The 14,320-nt window shown below is 44.6% G+C and overlaps 1 protein-coding gene across 7 annotated transcripts in view; it reads right to left on the bottom strand.

Annotated features, from left to right (window-relative positions):
* Positions 1–1,530: 1,530 nt before the first annotated feature.
* LOC143330310 (mitogen-activated protein kinase kinase kinase kinase 4-like) overlaps positions 1,531–14,320 on the bottom strand; it is an 89,417-nt gene continuing 76,627 nt past the window's right edge. For 3 of the 7 annotated variants that reach the window (XM_076746781.1, XM_076746783.1, XM_076746785.1), the window contains 10 exons: positions 13,803–14,258; positions 12,497–12,611; positions 11,378–11,545; positions 10,582–10,725; positions 8,030–8,164; positions 7,048–7,148; positions 6,380–6,529; positions 6,007–6,166; positions 5,672–5,811; positions 1,531–4,758 (listed from right to left, as the gene is read on the bottom strand). In XM_076746781.1, the coding sequence (XP_076602896.1) occupies positions 4,675–4,758; positions 5,672–5,811; positions 6,007–6,166; positions 6,380–6,529; positions 7,048–7,148; positions 8,030–8,164; positions 10,582–10,725; positions 11,378–11,545; positions 12,497–12,611; positions 13,803–14,258 (1,653 nt within the window). In that variant the 3' untranslated portion in view covers positions 1,531–4,674. The remainder of the gene's footprint in view (positions 4,759–5,671; positions 5,812–6,006; positions 6,167–6,379; positions 6,530–7,047; positions 7,149–8,029; positions 8,165–10,581; positions 10,726–11,377; positions 11,546–12,496; positions 12,612–13,802; positions 14,259–14,320) is intronic. The other 4 variants (XM_076746784.1, XM_076746786.1, XM_076746787.1 and 1 more) reach the window with 2 other exon arrangements.

The following is a 14,320-nucleotide window of genomic DNA, read 5'->3' as shown; positions in this document are numbered from 1 at the left end:
CAATCAACCCCTGACCTCCTTATTATTGGCAGTCAAAGCAGTGTTTTCCTATAATCTCGCTCTTTCATGGTGATGATGAAATTTCAACAGCTGATTCTGCTGCAGTCTGAGCCTCTGAGTTTTATCATTAACTGGAACTTATGTGGTCATTATTGTCTTTTGTCTTGGGGGATAATAGTGAGTAAGTAAGCAATCAGCAAGCGAAGGGCCTTCACCCCGCAGCAGCAGTGTTCTTCCAGTATCTTGAGCACATGCAGGTTAAAAGGTGACCCACACAGAACATACCATTCATTCAACTCTGGCTGCCCGTTGAGAAAGCAGGAGATGTTGCATGTTTTGGGAATTCTCCAGATCACCTCATAGGTGTCTGTTATATCCTGATACTCGATAACACCGGACAGATGACTAAACAGTTTGACAGACCTCCTTTGTCTTTCATCTAATGAGGAATGTACCTTCAGATCCATGTATTACACTGTAAGCCCCACCCATTTCTGTCATAACCCTCAATCATTTGGATAGCAGACATCTTTCTGCATCTCCACTTCATCTTGGTGGCATAGCCAAAATGCTAACAAAGAATGCTAATAAAGAATTAAGCTTTAAAGTGGGATTGCTATAGTGGTGGCATCTTTAAATGCCATTTTCTAGTTGGGTGGTCGTTTTAATCTTAAACTTTGCTCTCACAGGAAACTGGAGAGGAGGTCAGTGCCCTCCAGCATGGACCCAGCCAGAGCAGTTTTAACTGCACCTTAACCAAACCATCTCACCTAACTGGAAATTGAGATAACAAAATGTGTGGCAGCATTTTCCCATTTTCTTTAACAACTAAGAACATGAGCAAGTAGGCAGGTATAAAGAGGCCAGATAGGAACAAAGGATGGCTGCAACAATTGTCATCTCGTACATCTCGTCTTTGCTTTCTGCCACTTGGGGACGCCAAAGTGCAAATCTTCCTTTGACAACATTATGAGTTTTGAATACACATCAGATCATTTCATTTCAGCCTAAAGTGATGAAAGTGCACTGATTGCAAAGCGTTAACGAGACAAACTGCAGCAGCTAAGAGAGCGATGTGACGAGTGCACCAAACCGTATGAACCTCAGATACTTACACTCCTTACTTCTCTTTTCAGCAGGGCCCAGACACCCACTCACACAGAAACCAGACGCACAAACACCACAGGATGGACTCAACAAGAAGTCAAAATTTACAACACACTTTCACCAATGTTCCAGCTCATGTGAATGCTAATTCAACATTACTGCATCGTGTACGACTGAACGGTCATTTGAGCTTTGTTTATCTGAGTGCAGAGTGTGGCTTCATATGAAAACAAACAACTTGAACGTGGCATGTCAAAGGAAACATGAAGTAGCGGTTGGAGTGGAAATAGAGCGTGTTAGAGGTGTTTAACTTAGTCAACATGTGTTACAACATTTCTCTTTTCAACATGTTTCCACGCAGCTTTGGGGAGCAAACCGCAGCAGAAGCCTTTCAGAGATGAACGACACACTCGTCTTTTAAAATTACTTTTAAAGTTTATTCAAAGAAAAAAACCTTCAGGAAAATACATGACTTCCTGTCATACACAGAGAGGACATAAGTTAGAGTAGCATGGCAGAAACAGCAGAGGAAAAACACGTCGCCTCACGTCCAAGCCTGCAGGGAACGTAACTGCAATGTTTCCACGTTTAAGCAGCGCTATGTGAATACCTGAAATGAACAACACACGTGTTCTTTATTGTTTTTGTAAGTAGGTTATTTTGTGGGGTAGGGGGAGATGACCAAAAAAAAAAGAAAATATCCAATAAAAACCGGGCTCAAAAAGCAAAAAACAAATGAACAATTGAAGAACCAAGACGCATATGCATTAAACATAAATACCGTGATGCACATTAGTGTAACAAAACATTGCCTCTGTAAACATTTTCTCCACCTAAGGTGAGCGTAATAATATTAAACCACCGCAGTCGCATATTTACGTGTACATAGACTTACAGAAACAACAGAAACTATTGTTAAGCTTCTTGACTAGCGCTAAAACTTAAGAATACACAATGCTTCAAGTGATTTTTTTAAAAGGATTTCCAAGTAGTGGTTTTCATAACAATAGGTTTACACGCTTTAAATGCTGCCGTCTTGGCACTTTTTCCAATGTGAGTCGGCAAGCGACTGCTTTTTCTCACCAGATATAGACTATATCATCCTTTTTTTTTAGCCCATTAAGAATATAAGTAATAACCACTACGTTTTTCATGACGTCAATACAGCCACTCATCAAGGCCTTGATGCAATAAGAGACACACACCGGGTACTACTGCACACACAGACCTCAGACGACACAGCATTGGGGTCCAAACGGCTTTTCTGTACGAGAGGAGGAAACAGTTTGTGACAGAAAGTGTTACTGTCTGACCGGCAGTAACACCGTCACGCATCACACACTGCTCGTGTGTGTGATTTGTTACCGTCAGGGGGAAAAAAAACACACCCAAGGTGAACCTGTGTGTGACCTGGCGAGGACCTGTTTGGACATGAACCGAAAGCACACGTTGGACTCCCCTTTGCCGCCTTTTTCTGCGAACAATGTGCAATCTCTGTGGAAACGGAGGAAAATCCAGCTCGGCAGCTGCCGGCCTGAAGGGTGTCGATGCTGCAGTTTGCTGCTCAGTCTTTCACATATACAGACAACTTAAATAACAGCTGGAGCAGGAGGCGGGGGCACAAAACAGAGAAAACAATTCTTTCCCAAAAAAGAGGGTTTCCGTCTTCGGTTTCTTCACAAACAGCTGAGTGAGGAAAAGCTCTGCTCCGTGTTGCCCGTTTTGTGACACTTCATCACAGTGACACTGAAATTCAGAGTCTGAGAGTTGAATTGATGAGGTTTACATCCTCATTTGATGGGAAAGAGTGCCTGACACCATCCTCAGCTCTGGTGCACTTGCATTTGCTCCTCACAGCTGTGGAAAAGGTTGCAAAACAAATACAGAAAGCCCCCCCCCTCACACACACACACACACCCGGCAAATATCTACACCTGACGTAGAGGCTCTGCTGCTGCAGCTTTCAATCGCCTCAACTCGAAATTGAACATCTAGGATTGATCACTTGTGACAAGATACAAAGCAAAAACATCATCTCATGCCTTGGACCACCACACAGTAATATGTCTTTCTACATTCTTGACACTTAGTGCATTGCATTCATACAAATGATACAAATGAAAAAAATGAAGTGATCTGAAAGAACGAAATGGAAGATAGAAAACCGCCTTCCAGAAAAAACTCCTCTGCTGACCGTGCGTTTACCTCTCTGCCACGAAAATCCAATCCGTCGATGACACTCAACTCTCCAACCGCACCAGCACACACACATACTGAACTCCCTCCACTATCACTATTTTATATCTGACTATTCACAGCAGTTCAAGCCGGACTGATCGCTCCTACCAGAGATTAGTTTGGGTCGTCGCGTTTGACCACTGATCTGAATGAACCTTTGTTGTAAATAGACACCTTTATTTGACTTTTGGACTGCACCCACATCACTTTCTCCATCGACACACACCCTGCACTTCTGTGGGTTCAGAATCAAAGCAAGCAAACAGCAGACTGTGGTTGGATGTGTGTAAATCTTAAAAAACAAGGTAAAAGACATGTTTTACTCCACATAGTTACACTTATCTTCAAGGAATAATAATAATAATAGCAATAATTCAAAAAATACTATTCTGAAATCCATCTGCTTCGACGTCTCTTTCTCTCGTAGTTGTCCCCTCTTTTAAAGCACCAGTCCGAACAACACAATACTTCAACGACACACATACACACCATCCAGTCGAGTCCCATCAATCAGACTTACGGTAGAACCTCAAATATTAGGCCCCTCTCGCCTGCTCGCCGCCACAATGAGCCCCGCTGGCTCCGGGGTTCTTCAGTTTACCCCTGGCTGACGGCCTCGACCTCTAACCAGCATGTCAGCAGTAATTGGACCAAACAGAAGTACATTTACACACACTACTGTAGCATTAATACAACAGACTCCCACCCCAGCGGCCCCATGAAACGCTTGTAAGAAAGGGCGGAGGGCAGGAACGTGGGGCAGAGGGGGAACTCTCTTACAAGAGGCTGACCTGCAGAAGGTAGTAGCAGTAGTAGTAATAATAGTGGTAGCAGTACTAGTAGTTAGAAGACCTCAAGCTTACTGACCAGCCCAGGAGCAGGGAAATAATGCAGAGGTACAATATCCATCCCATCACAAACTGATGAGCACCAAGAAAACGGAGAGGGGAAACAAAAAGTCGTTTGCCCCCTTTTCTTAAATTCACATTTTATTTATCTCTACTTTCTGTCATATATTAATTTGAATCGTTTAATCGCTTCGTATGCAAGCTGTCACTCTCAGTGGGCGACGACTGCGTGACTTGAGCGGTCGTGTTGCAGGCGGCCCCGGAGCTGCTGCCGTGCAGCGAGGCTGCAGCTGCAGAGGAAAGGTGAAGCCGTTGTTGTCGACGGCTTCGAAGGGCTGGTTGGCTGTTGTTTTTGTTCTCTTTTGGTTGTCCGAGTGCTGACAAGACATCGACGGTGGGTTCTGAGATCCAGTGTTAGTGAGGGTGGAGGACAATGAGGAGGATGAGGAGAAGGAGGAGAAGGAGGGCAGAGCGTGGACTTCTACCAGCTGAGCAGGTTGCTTCGGCCCAGAGTCATAAAGTAGACCTGGCTGGAGCCTCCGGACCGAACGGAGGCGAAGAACACCTGAAGAGGAGGCACACACACACACACACACACACACGGAGACTTTACTGCTCGGTCCAATCACACGCTCACAGTGTCATTCACTGCTTTCCAAATTTTCATTTTGAATTTGAACACAAAAACAGTATAAAACAAGACACCTGTAAGCGTTGGTCATAGTTTCATTCAGTCCATCAGCAAACCAATCAGCAATCATATGGACTGACCTCTCAAGTGCTACAGCTGTGCTTTTTCTCAACTAACAGCTTATTGGCTTTTTTTTTTTTTTTAAATGGACTGAAATTGACTACAGTTACTTAGCTGAGCAAACCTAATCAATAGATAAGTCAGCTAAATGTTGAAGCTCAAGTCCACAAAAACTCACATCATTTCCCTCATAAGCGCCACTAAGCAGCCACAGAGGGGGAAACAAATCTCATCCTTAACTCTGTGCTTCTCGTCAGTCCGAGCAGGGCAGCACAGAGCTGAACCAGCAGAGGCTGAGCCAACAGACAGCCACTCTGAGAGACTTCAGGGAGTCTCATCCAACACGTGTGATGCTCTGCATGGACATCAGTGTGTGTCTGTGCCGTTTGGATGGATAATAAAATGTTTTTTTTGCATATAGCCATTTTCACGACACACAAAAAAGAGCAGCAGAAAACAGCATTAGCTTCAAATCTGTGACCTAATTCACTTTGAACGGTGAGGGGATGTGACTGCTGCGCCCTCTCCATGCCCTGCAGAGATTTCTGAGTCAAACATGTTTTAAAATGCTTCTAGCTGTTCATTTCTATGCAGCAAGCAAACAGCTGGCTGGGACATCTCTGATGACCAATGAATCATATTCTCGGCATCTCACTGATACCAGCAGTAATCAGTCATCTGTCGCACCCTGCAGATCCGATCAGGGTGTGTTTGCTGAACGTCTCACCTTGTCATTTCTTTCACAGAGGAACTTGAGTCTCTGGGCTCTCTTGTGCATGAAGACGCCGTCCAGGTGGCCGGTCTCCACTGAGCGGATCTCTATGGCCTTCTCTCCCCAGCCCATGATCTGGTTGGAGCGAATGTAGGCTGCAAAGAGGTTTTCAATTAACCGATATACTGATATTTAAAAAGCATGACATATTTAAAGACAAATAAAAGGTTTTAAGATGTGAAGAGGGGCTGAAAGAGGACATGACTTCACTTTAGGGAAGCACTGATGTGGACGAATGTATGAAAAAAAACCTGCAAGGTGTGTGTGTTAGCACAGCTTTTGTGACTCACCCACTGAGGTTGGCATCTCCCCCCACTGCAGCACCACATCCTTGGTGATGCGCCCATAAGTGTTGACGTAAACACCCTCGTCCTCGTAGCACACCAGCAGCTCGATGCCGTCAGTGTTGGGCAGGATGATGATGGCGTGGGACTGGATACTGGTCTGGATCTGCAGGGACACACGACGGCAACACGGTGTCTTATTAATCGTCTCCATTAATATTGACAAGATGAGGAGATTATTTAACTCTTTAATCCCAGCGGAGTTTTCAACAGTGAAAACTCCATTTTCAGCCCGAGAAGCAGAAATTCTCGCCATAACTGTTCAACCCTGGCAAAGAATATGAATGCAAGATACCACAGTTTGTGTGTGTGTTCTTACGTGTGTGGGTAGGTAGATGTCGTAGACAGCGCCGGAGTCGACATCCACGGCGTGGAAGCCTGAACATGAGCCGTAGATGACCTTTAACCTCTGACCTTCCTCCACGGTAAGGTCGACCAGCAGGGGCTTGTGCACCAGGTCGCCGAAAGACTGAAGCACACAGGTCAGAAAAAACTGTTTTGTCCCTCTTGCCAGCAGAGGCTTGAGCATCAGATCAGCAAATATTTGCCAGAGCAGAGATGGTCAATATTGATAGCCAGCTGGACAAACAGTTTTCAGTGAAGCTGCAGTTAAAACACGTAAATGAAACTGCTTTCTAAGAATTTAATCACTGACCTGCTTTAAACTTTCGCATAAACATTCAGCCAAAAATAAATAAAACGAATTGTAAACACATACTGAGCTGTAATGTTTTTATTGTGATTAACAACAAAGGATCACTTAACCATGACAGAAGCACAAATATCAAGGAAAAATTACCAAATCAGCAAAATCTGAGCAAGTCAACAAAGCCAGGCGGGCCAGACGCTTCTGAAACGTTATGCAGGCATGTGGAGGACGGAGCAAAAGCACGCTGCAGACACGCCGTCACAGAGAGGCGCTCGTGGAATCTCTGGGTTAATCCACACACGCATCAACTGACGAGCTAAGATAGTGGACGGACTCACCTTGAAGGCCATGAACTTGTGGTAGGGCTTGGGTGCCCAGGCGTAGACCTCCACAGAGTTCTTCAGAGCCAGAACCAAGAATTTGATCCTCTCGTATTTCACTGGGGAACAAAAATCAACACCAAGCATTAGAAGAACATGAAAGAGCAGAAACCATACGTTCCAATGAGGCTCATTGGATTTGTTAGCTGGTTCAGAATCTGAATCATTCAGTGGAAGAATTTAGATGTAAAATTTGTTGAGCTGACAGTTTTTCCGCCTCCATTCAAATCCACAGAGTTTGAACAAGCATACAACATTTTAATGTAGTATTTGTAATGTGCAGGAAGAACTATCAGAGGGTTGACAGTCCTGTACTTTCAGGGTAAAGTCCTGTACTTTCCACGAGTGTTGGCTCAGTCTCTGCCAGCTGTGACTCCAGTAAGTCTCAGAAAATATCGATGGGCATGAATAAAACTCGACAGGATACGGATTTCACTACTGATGGCTCTGATCAACTGAGAGGGGTTTCCAACAGGAAGTGCTGTTCTTCGGGCAGTGGCAGCGCCATCACAGAGGACATTCTGAATTTTAGACAGGATAGTTACATGTCCACTCAAACATCCTCATCGCATTCTTACTTCATCAAGGGCTTTCCATCCACCGACATGTTTATCTCATACACTCACTCTGCATCTTAAACTGAGCTGGTGACATTTGTAAACCTCGAGTGTCCCGTTTGAATCTGGTTTCTTTTTGATGGGAAACATTGTTAAAAAAGCACAGAGCTGTGCCTCACCAGCTGCCATCATGTTTTCAACAATAAACAAAGCCCTCTCGATGTTTATAGCTGAACATGATTCAGCATTTTTGCCTTCATCTGATGGGTAAAGAAAAGAGGAGAACCAGGAGGTTACAGTTACAGTGTCTGCACCTTTGACCACCAGGTCACAGGGAGGCCCACAAACGTGGTTCAGAAACAAGTTGTGAGAACGTGACCTACCAACTTTGTAGTGGACGCAGCCCTCCAGGTCTCCTACGGTGGTCCAGCCCTGCTTCTTCTCCACCTCGGGGTCATTGTGCAGGATCTTATTCCTCAGCCAGGACAGGTAGTACACACGAAGCTTGTTCTTCTTACCTGTCGTCGATCGAGGAAGGTCAAATCAGGTCAGATCTATTTTCTACAGCAACTTCAGAGGCACAAACGATTCGTTCGCTGGTTGTTTTTCTCTAGATTCAGCTGTATTTGCTAATAACACTGCCAACGTTGCCTAATCCACATATCGTCAGTCAGTGCAGACCCCGATGAAGGCAGGAAATGCATTGGTCTCACAATCAAGTTGCTCTTTACACTGTAAGTGTTGCAGGAGTTTTGACCTCTTCAGACCCTCTGAAAGCCACTTAGAAAGTCATGATTGTCTGCTGAGTGCTCTCTCACATTTCACTCCAGCCTGCACTGATCTTCAGCTTTTAATTTGACAGACATCTGCGTGATTGCATTCTCCTCTTCACTGCTGCACTGGTCAGTCCAGAGTTAATACATTTCACATCTTAGAAGATCCTACGGTGGGATTCTTCTCCTCTGTCCTGTATGTTTGCAGTGTTTTGCAACATTTTGGGAAGTTGGCAATTCCGAGCGTGGGTCAAGTTGGGACAAGACAGCGTGCAGAGGAACGCTGTGTATCTGTATGTGGACATGCAAGCAGAACCACAAGAAATGTCCAGCGGTCCCTGCTTTTGCTGTGTGCATTGTTCCAAATCATAATATTAAAGACAGAGATTTCTATTGTTTAGCTGCAGGATGATATGAGAGCGATCTGACGAGCTGGCTCATAGTTTGGTCGTTTTAATTTATGACATACGAATGAAGTAATGTTTTTCAGTCAGTGGTACATGAAGAATTCTCTAAGCTTATTGGCTACACCAGTCAACCCATGTCCAGCTAATGTCATGGTATGAAGATGCTCAAGTCTTATTGTTGATCATTATCATTACATCTGTCCTTTATGTGACAGATGGTTTAATTTAACATTAAATTAGATCTTTGCTCAAATCTGAATGAACAAAGGTGCCAGTGCTCTGAATCAGCAGCAACTGGCTTTAATCTTAGATCAAATATTCTGGTATGACCACTTTGCATTCCAGGTGAAATCTATGTCTGTGTGAAAATACAGTGATACTCATGAGAAGCATACTGTAAGTAATGTTTCTGAAATAATGAAATACAGAAAGCGACCTCCACAGTTTGAGTCTGAATGTACAACATATAGTTATGGGATCAAAGACAGACATGCTAGCACTTTGTATTGGTGAGCTCTGGTCCAATTCAAGCACTGAATTTCATTTGAAAACGTAATATTCAACACTCGGTCATCAAAGAAATGCACTTTCTTATACATTCAACCGCTGACATCTAAACATCTAGCTCTAACGCTCCTGCATGGGCATGTTGTGCAGCTGTTTCTCACAGAGGCAGCTGGCCCCTGCACTGCTGATCACATCCACTGATGCACTTTGAAGAGATGAAGCCACGGACACACTTGACACACGTTTAGTGTGTGAGGCTTTTGTTTAAGCCGTCTCCTAGTAGTCCCGTCACAAAGCTGGGGTTCTGTCAGGATGTGACCTAAACGGCGACAAGTCTTTAGTCAGCCTCTCAAACAGCGAGCTTGATACAACTTTCCATGACGCGTAGCTTCACATGCCGGCAACGTAAACTGCTTTCATGGAAGGAAATCGACGTGTGTTGCTCTGCGGGTTTCCCTCCATCATGGAAAGCTCAAATGTGTGTCAGCGCTACATATCGTACACACACATGACGTGGTCTCACCGAGCTGAGATTTACTCAACATCCGTTTAGCTCAAAATATCCGTTGTGACACTGACTGCATTGCTTCTGTGTGCGAGGTTGAGAAAGAGGTGAAGTAAGAATATGAATGTGCTTTCTCTGAGAAATTTTGGAACTAACTGTGTGTGTGTGTAAAAATATTAATGCAACACGCACACACGCACGCACACCGTTTGTCTGAGAATACGTAGGAAGTAGCAGGTTTTAGTGAGTGTTTGCAGGTGTGTGTGGGCTTGTGCACAAGCCAGGAAGAGAAGTGCACAATACGCTCATACACACATACTATAGCGTGATCGTGCACTGCGAGCTGACACAGCAGAATAAACAGAAGTGAAACTGCTCTTCAGCTTCATAACTGACTGGAGCGACATGAACATGGAACCATTCATTCCAGCGTGACTCATTTGAAGTATAATAAAAAACATCTTGAAAATGTGTGTGCACGCTTTTGTGCTTCAGTGCCTGTGCCAACAAGCTTTTAACCACAGAGTGAGGACGAGTTTGGACAGCGAGGACATTTTGGCCGGTCTTCACAACTTCAAATAACAATATAATAATATGTTTGAAGGTTATGAGTTGGTTTTACAGAATGAGTTAGAATTAGGTATTTAGTTGTGATGGTTAAGGTGGGGTAAGGGGCTGGGGAGTGCATTATGTCAATGAGGGTCCTTACAAGTAAAATTGTACAAGAATGTGTGTGCGTGTACCCGATATAGTGACGAGGACGTTGAGCCCTTCCAGGACGTCCATCTGCTGAAACCGCCGTCGGTTGATCAGAGGGTAAACTTTCCCCTGACCGCTGCGATCCAACAACATCAGGCCGCTCTCTGTTCCCACCAACAGGTTCACTCCTGCGCACACACACACACACACACACACACACACACACACACACACACACACACACTTAGGAAAACACCAACAACACTGACCACAGCTGGAGGTCCAGTATGCAGTCTGGTCAGACAGATGGCAGTATGTAGCATTATCGGGGCTTTGCTGCCACCAGGTGGTGAAGACTTCTATCACTGTGGCTTCTAGAATATGAGAGGAGCTTTTTTGATGGATTGACAATAATAATATTACAAGTTACTTCGAAGTTGGCACATTGTCTACTGAAGAAGGTCAGAATCAGCCTTAAGTAATGATTATAAATTGTTTAGCAGTTCAGTCTAAATCACTTGGACGGTGAATGTGACAGCAAAGATGGTGATTTGTGGAAATGTGGTGTGATGACGATGATGATGGCACTGTGCCTCTTTTAAGGACTGCGTCAAACTGTCCCTGCTAAGACTGTGGTTGAGTAAACCAGGTCATTGTATTGCTGTTATTGCTACTGTGTTTTAAAATTAAAACCACGTTTACCATCAGCCCCCCTGATTTCTGCGCCCCGTCGTCATCACACACCTCCAGTTCTGACCCAGTGCCTCTCCGACAGTAATAACTTGTTGAGATGATTCTCAGTTGTTCGACAGGCAAAAATATATATATAATTGTTTTTACCCCAGAGTGCAGCACACAGGATCTCAGAGTTGAACCTCTTCTTGTATTTGCGGATCTCTGGTGTGTCGCTCTGCGGGCGAGTGTTCACTGGGTTAACGTTGACCACAGAGCCCTTCCGAGACGGGTCAGCCCTCAGCGCCTCCGCCAGCCGGGCGTCGTTCCCATAGCCTAAAAGGTCAAAGGGAAGGGCTTAGGTAGGACAGTGTAGGATGTAGAATTTACCGGGCAGGGTGGGAGTCAGTCAAATGGTCAGCATTAGTAAGATGGATGGATCTCCTTCATTTGTTCGTGTTAATTCTGAATACAAGAGTCTGAAACTGAAGGCTGAAATCTGAAAAACAAGCATAATTTGACTATTATCCAAGGAAATTATTCCTTGGAAAAGGAATGGGGGACAGATGTCTTAAATCCATCTGGATTTAAGACATCTGTAGGAAAATCTAAACGTATCAAATCAGTAATTCGATGCAGAATGAACAGTCTAGTGTATTAAATGGTAGGTAAATGGCTGGTCACCAGCTGCATGTCATGAGGTAATGGCTCAGCATACCAGAGTCCTGAAGGCTGGAAAGATCTGGCCTTGATGATGGCCAGTCCTCTGAGGGACGATGGGAACAGGGGGACTGCCTCGATAAGAAAGCTTTGTTTCTGAACCGTGGCAGCTAACGAGCTCTGACAGCCCACGCTAACAAACTGCCTTTGGTTTGGTTTTCAGCGTTTCTCTGAAACCTTTTTCCACACACTCAGGATGTTTACTCCTGCTCCCTCCAGAGGAACCTGCGTTTGATTGTTTTTATTTATTCAGTGATTAAAACACTGAATGATGTCATTTTTTTTAAAGTGTAGATAAAGAAATTAAACACTCTTTTTGTAGTCAGTCCTAACTGTTTGAGTTGGTTCAACTTTTGATTTTCCAAAACTTCAGGTTCAAATGCAAAGCAGCTCAACACACTCAAAGAACTTTCGTAGTTGCAGCTTCTTAATTTTCTCCAGTTCCTGGATCTTTTGATGAAAAGGTCTACGGAGGCCTGACGCTGTAAAAAGTACCTAAAATGCTTTGTGGTTGTGAACCTTTTGGTATCTGACTGTTCCCAGCAGCCAGTAGGGGAGGGGACTTACCAACGTTGTTGAGGGCGCTGCCGGTGGATGGAGAGACTTGGAGGAGGCGTGGGTCGATGAATGGAGTGAAGGAGGAAGAAGACTTGTGCTTCTGCATGTTGTTACTAGACTGACTCTACAGAATAAGAGTGAGACTTAGTAGTGACAGAATATTACCACTCTGAATGTGTTATTTTTGAAAAATGAAAAACACATTTACTGCATTAGATGCCCATAGATAACAATTAACGTAAACAATGAACAAGACAATGCAGTCAAACAGGCAGGCAAACTGAGGTATTTCTGTATGTGTTGCATGCAAACACAATGGGCATTCAACTGGAGGGTAAAATTAAAAATACTGAGGAAAAGAACAAAAACAATGGTGGAGGGTAAAACATGGAGTGCTGCCGACAAAAAGAACAAAAGGAAAAACAAAAGAGCACTTTAAAGAAAATATATTTTCATAGGAAACATACTTGCCATAGCGCTCCTAACTGCCCTGTTTGCTATGATCTACTGTCTGGGGAATGTGAGAATATGAGTCGTTTGATGAAAATAAGCAACTTCAAGGAATAAAGTGAGATTTAGATGTTTGGGAGGGAAATGCTTGTAAAACCACAACTAGCCTCCGAGGACACTGAATCTGAACCAGAGCTAACAGGTCTGTGATCATAAATACAAACTCGGTGAGGAGTGATGGGATTACAGCTGTAAATCCTTCCCCTAGAGTAAACTTTATGTCTGTTTTTTTTGTATTTTATGCCTAAGTACTAAAAAATATGTATGAAAAAGGAGGCTGTTCAGAGGGCAAAACAAATTAAGAGGCAAAATCTGTTTTGTCTTCCAGATTTATTTCCAAATGATCCTTAAAATACAGCCTTCCTCCAGCTCCACCATCCCTCTGCGGGAAGCTTGTGTCAGTGGAGGAAAAAAAACAAGAAATGGTGAGAAGGCTACGAAGAGATAAGGATCACCAGAGCCAATGTTGACCAGCAGAGGGCGTCATACCAAATCCAGGACATCATTTTCATTGCCGGCCAGAAGTTGGAAACAACAGCAGCAGCAGGAGCACAATTTAAGTTATTTTTGAAATAATAGTATTCGTTTACTGTTTCTTTTGGCTGCTGCTGTTTGGGAAGCTGTGAACGCACAAATTTGTTATGCAGCTGACTTCAAAAACACATCTCTTTTGGGTATTGAGCTGAACTCTGCTGTGTTTCCAGTTATGACAGGCAATGATGAGTCTGACCTGTCATTGCTTCCTCCTGTTCGAGACAACATGAGAAACAGCACCCCTTAGCAAGTGTCTGGCTGGTGGACATACCTCTGTGAGGATGCCGAGCTTGTCCAGGGGACTCTGGGGGGACATGGAGGAGGGGCTGGCAAGGCTGGAGGAGGAAGGGGAGTTGGATGCGGTGGAAGAGGGGGAGGAATGGTGGCTCTGCTGGATCAGGTCTGGGAGGTGGTGGATGCGGCCAGCAAAGCCGTTCCTGTCCGAGTGCTGTGAGGGGTGATGGTGGTGGTGGTGGTGATGATGATGGTGGTGGGGGCTGGGGGTGAGGTGGCCGAGTCCCGGGCCTGAGCCGGGACTTGGGGCAAAGCCTGCAAGCAGGCCGGGGGTCTGGGCTTGGCCCGGGCCGGGACTCGGACGCTTTCTGTTGTCACCTGCACTCTGGAAGTAGAAAGAGGGGTAGACGACTTTGGGTCTAGATGTGTTCCTGATAAGTTGAGGGGACGGGAAGGTGTTTGCAAGCGCAAAGGGCAAACTACAGTGGCTATTCTACAGGCGGGAGGAAAACTCTTGTTAGCAGTCAATGACATGCTGAAATCTTATGGTAAGTC

The sequence above is a fragment of the Chaetodon auriga genome, chromosome 13, assembly GCF_051107435.1.
Source record: "Chaetodon auriga isolate fChaAug3 chromosome 13, fChaAug3.hap1, whole genome shotgun sequence".
NCBI classification, from domain to species: domain Eukaryota; kingdom Metazoa; phylum Chordata; class Actinopteri; order Chaetodontiformes; family Chaetodontidae; genus Chaetodon; species Chaetodon auriga.
The sequence above is the reverse complement of the archived record's forward strand: the minus strand, read 5'-3'. Positions and strand labels throughout refer to the sequence as shown.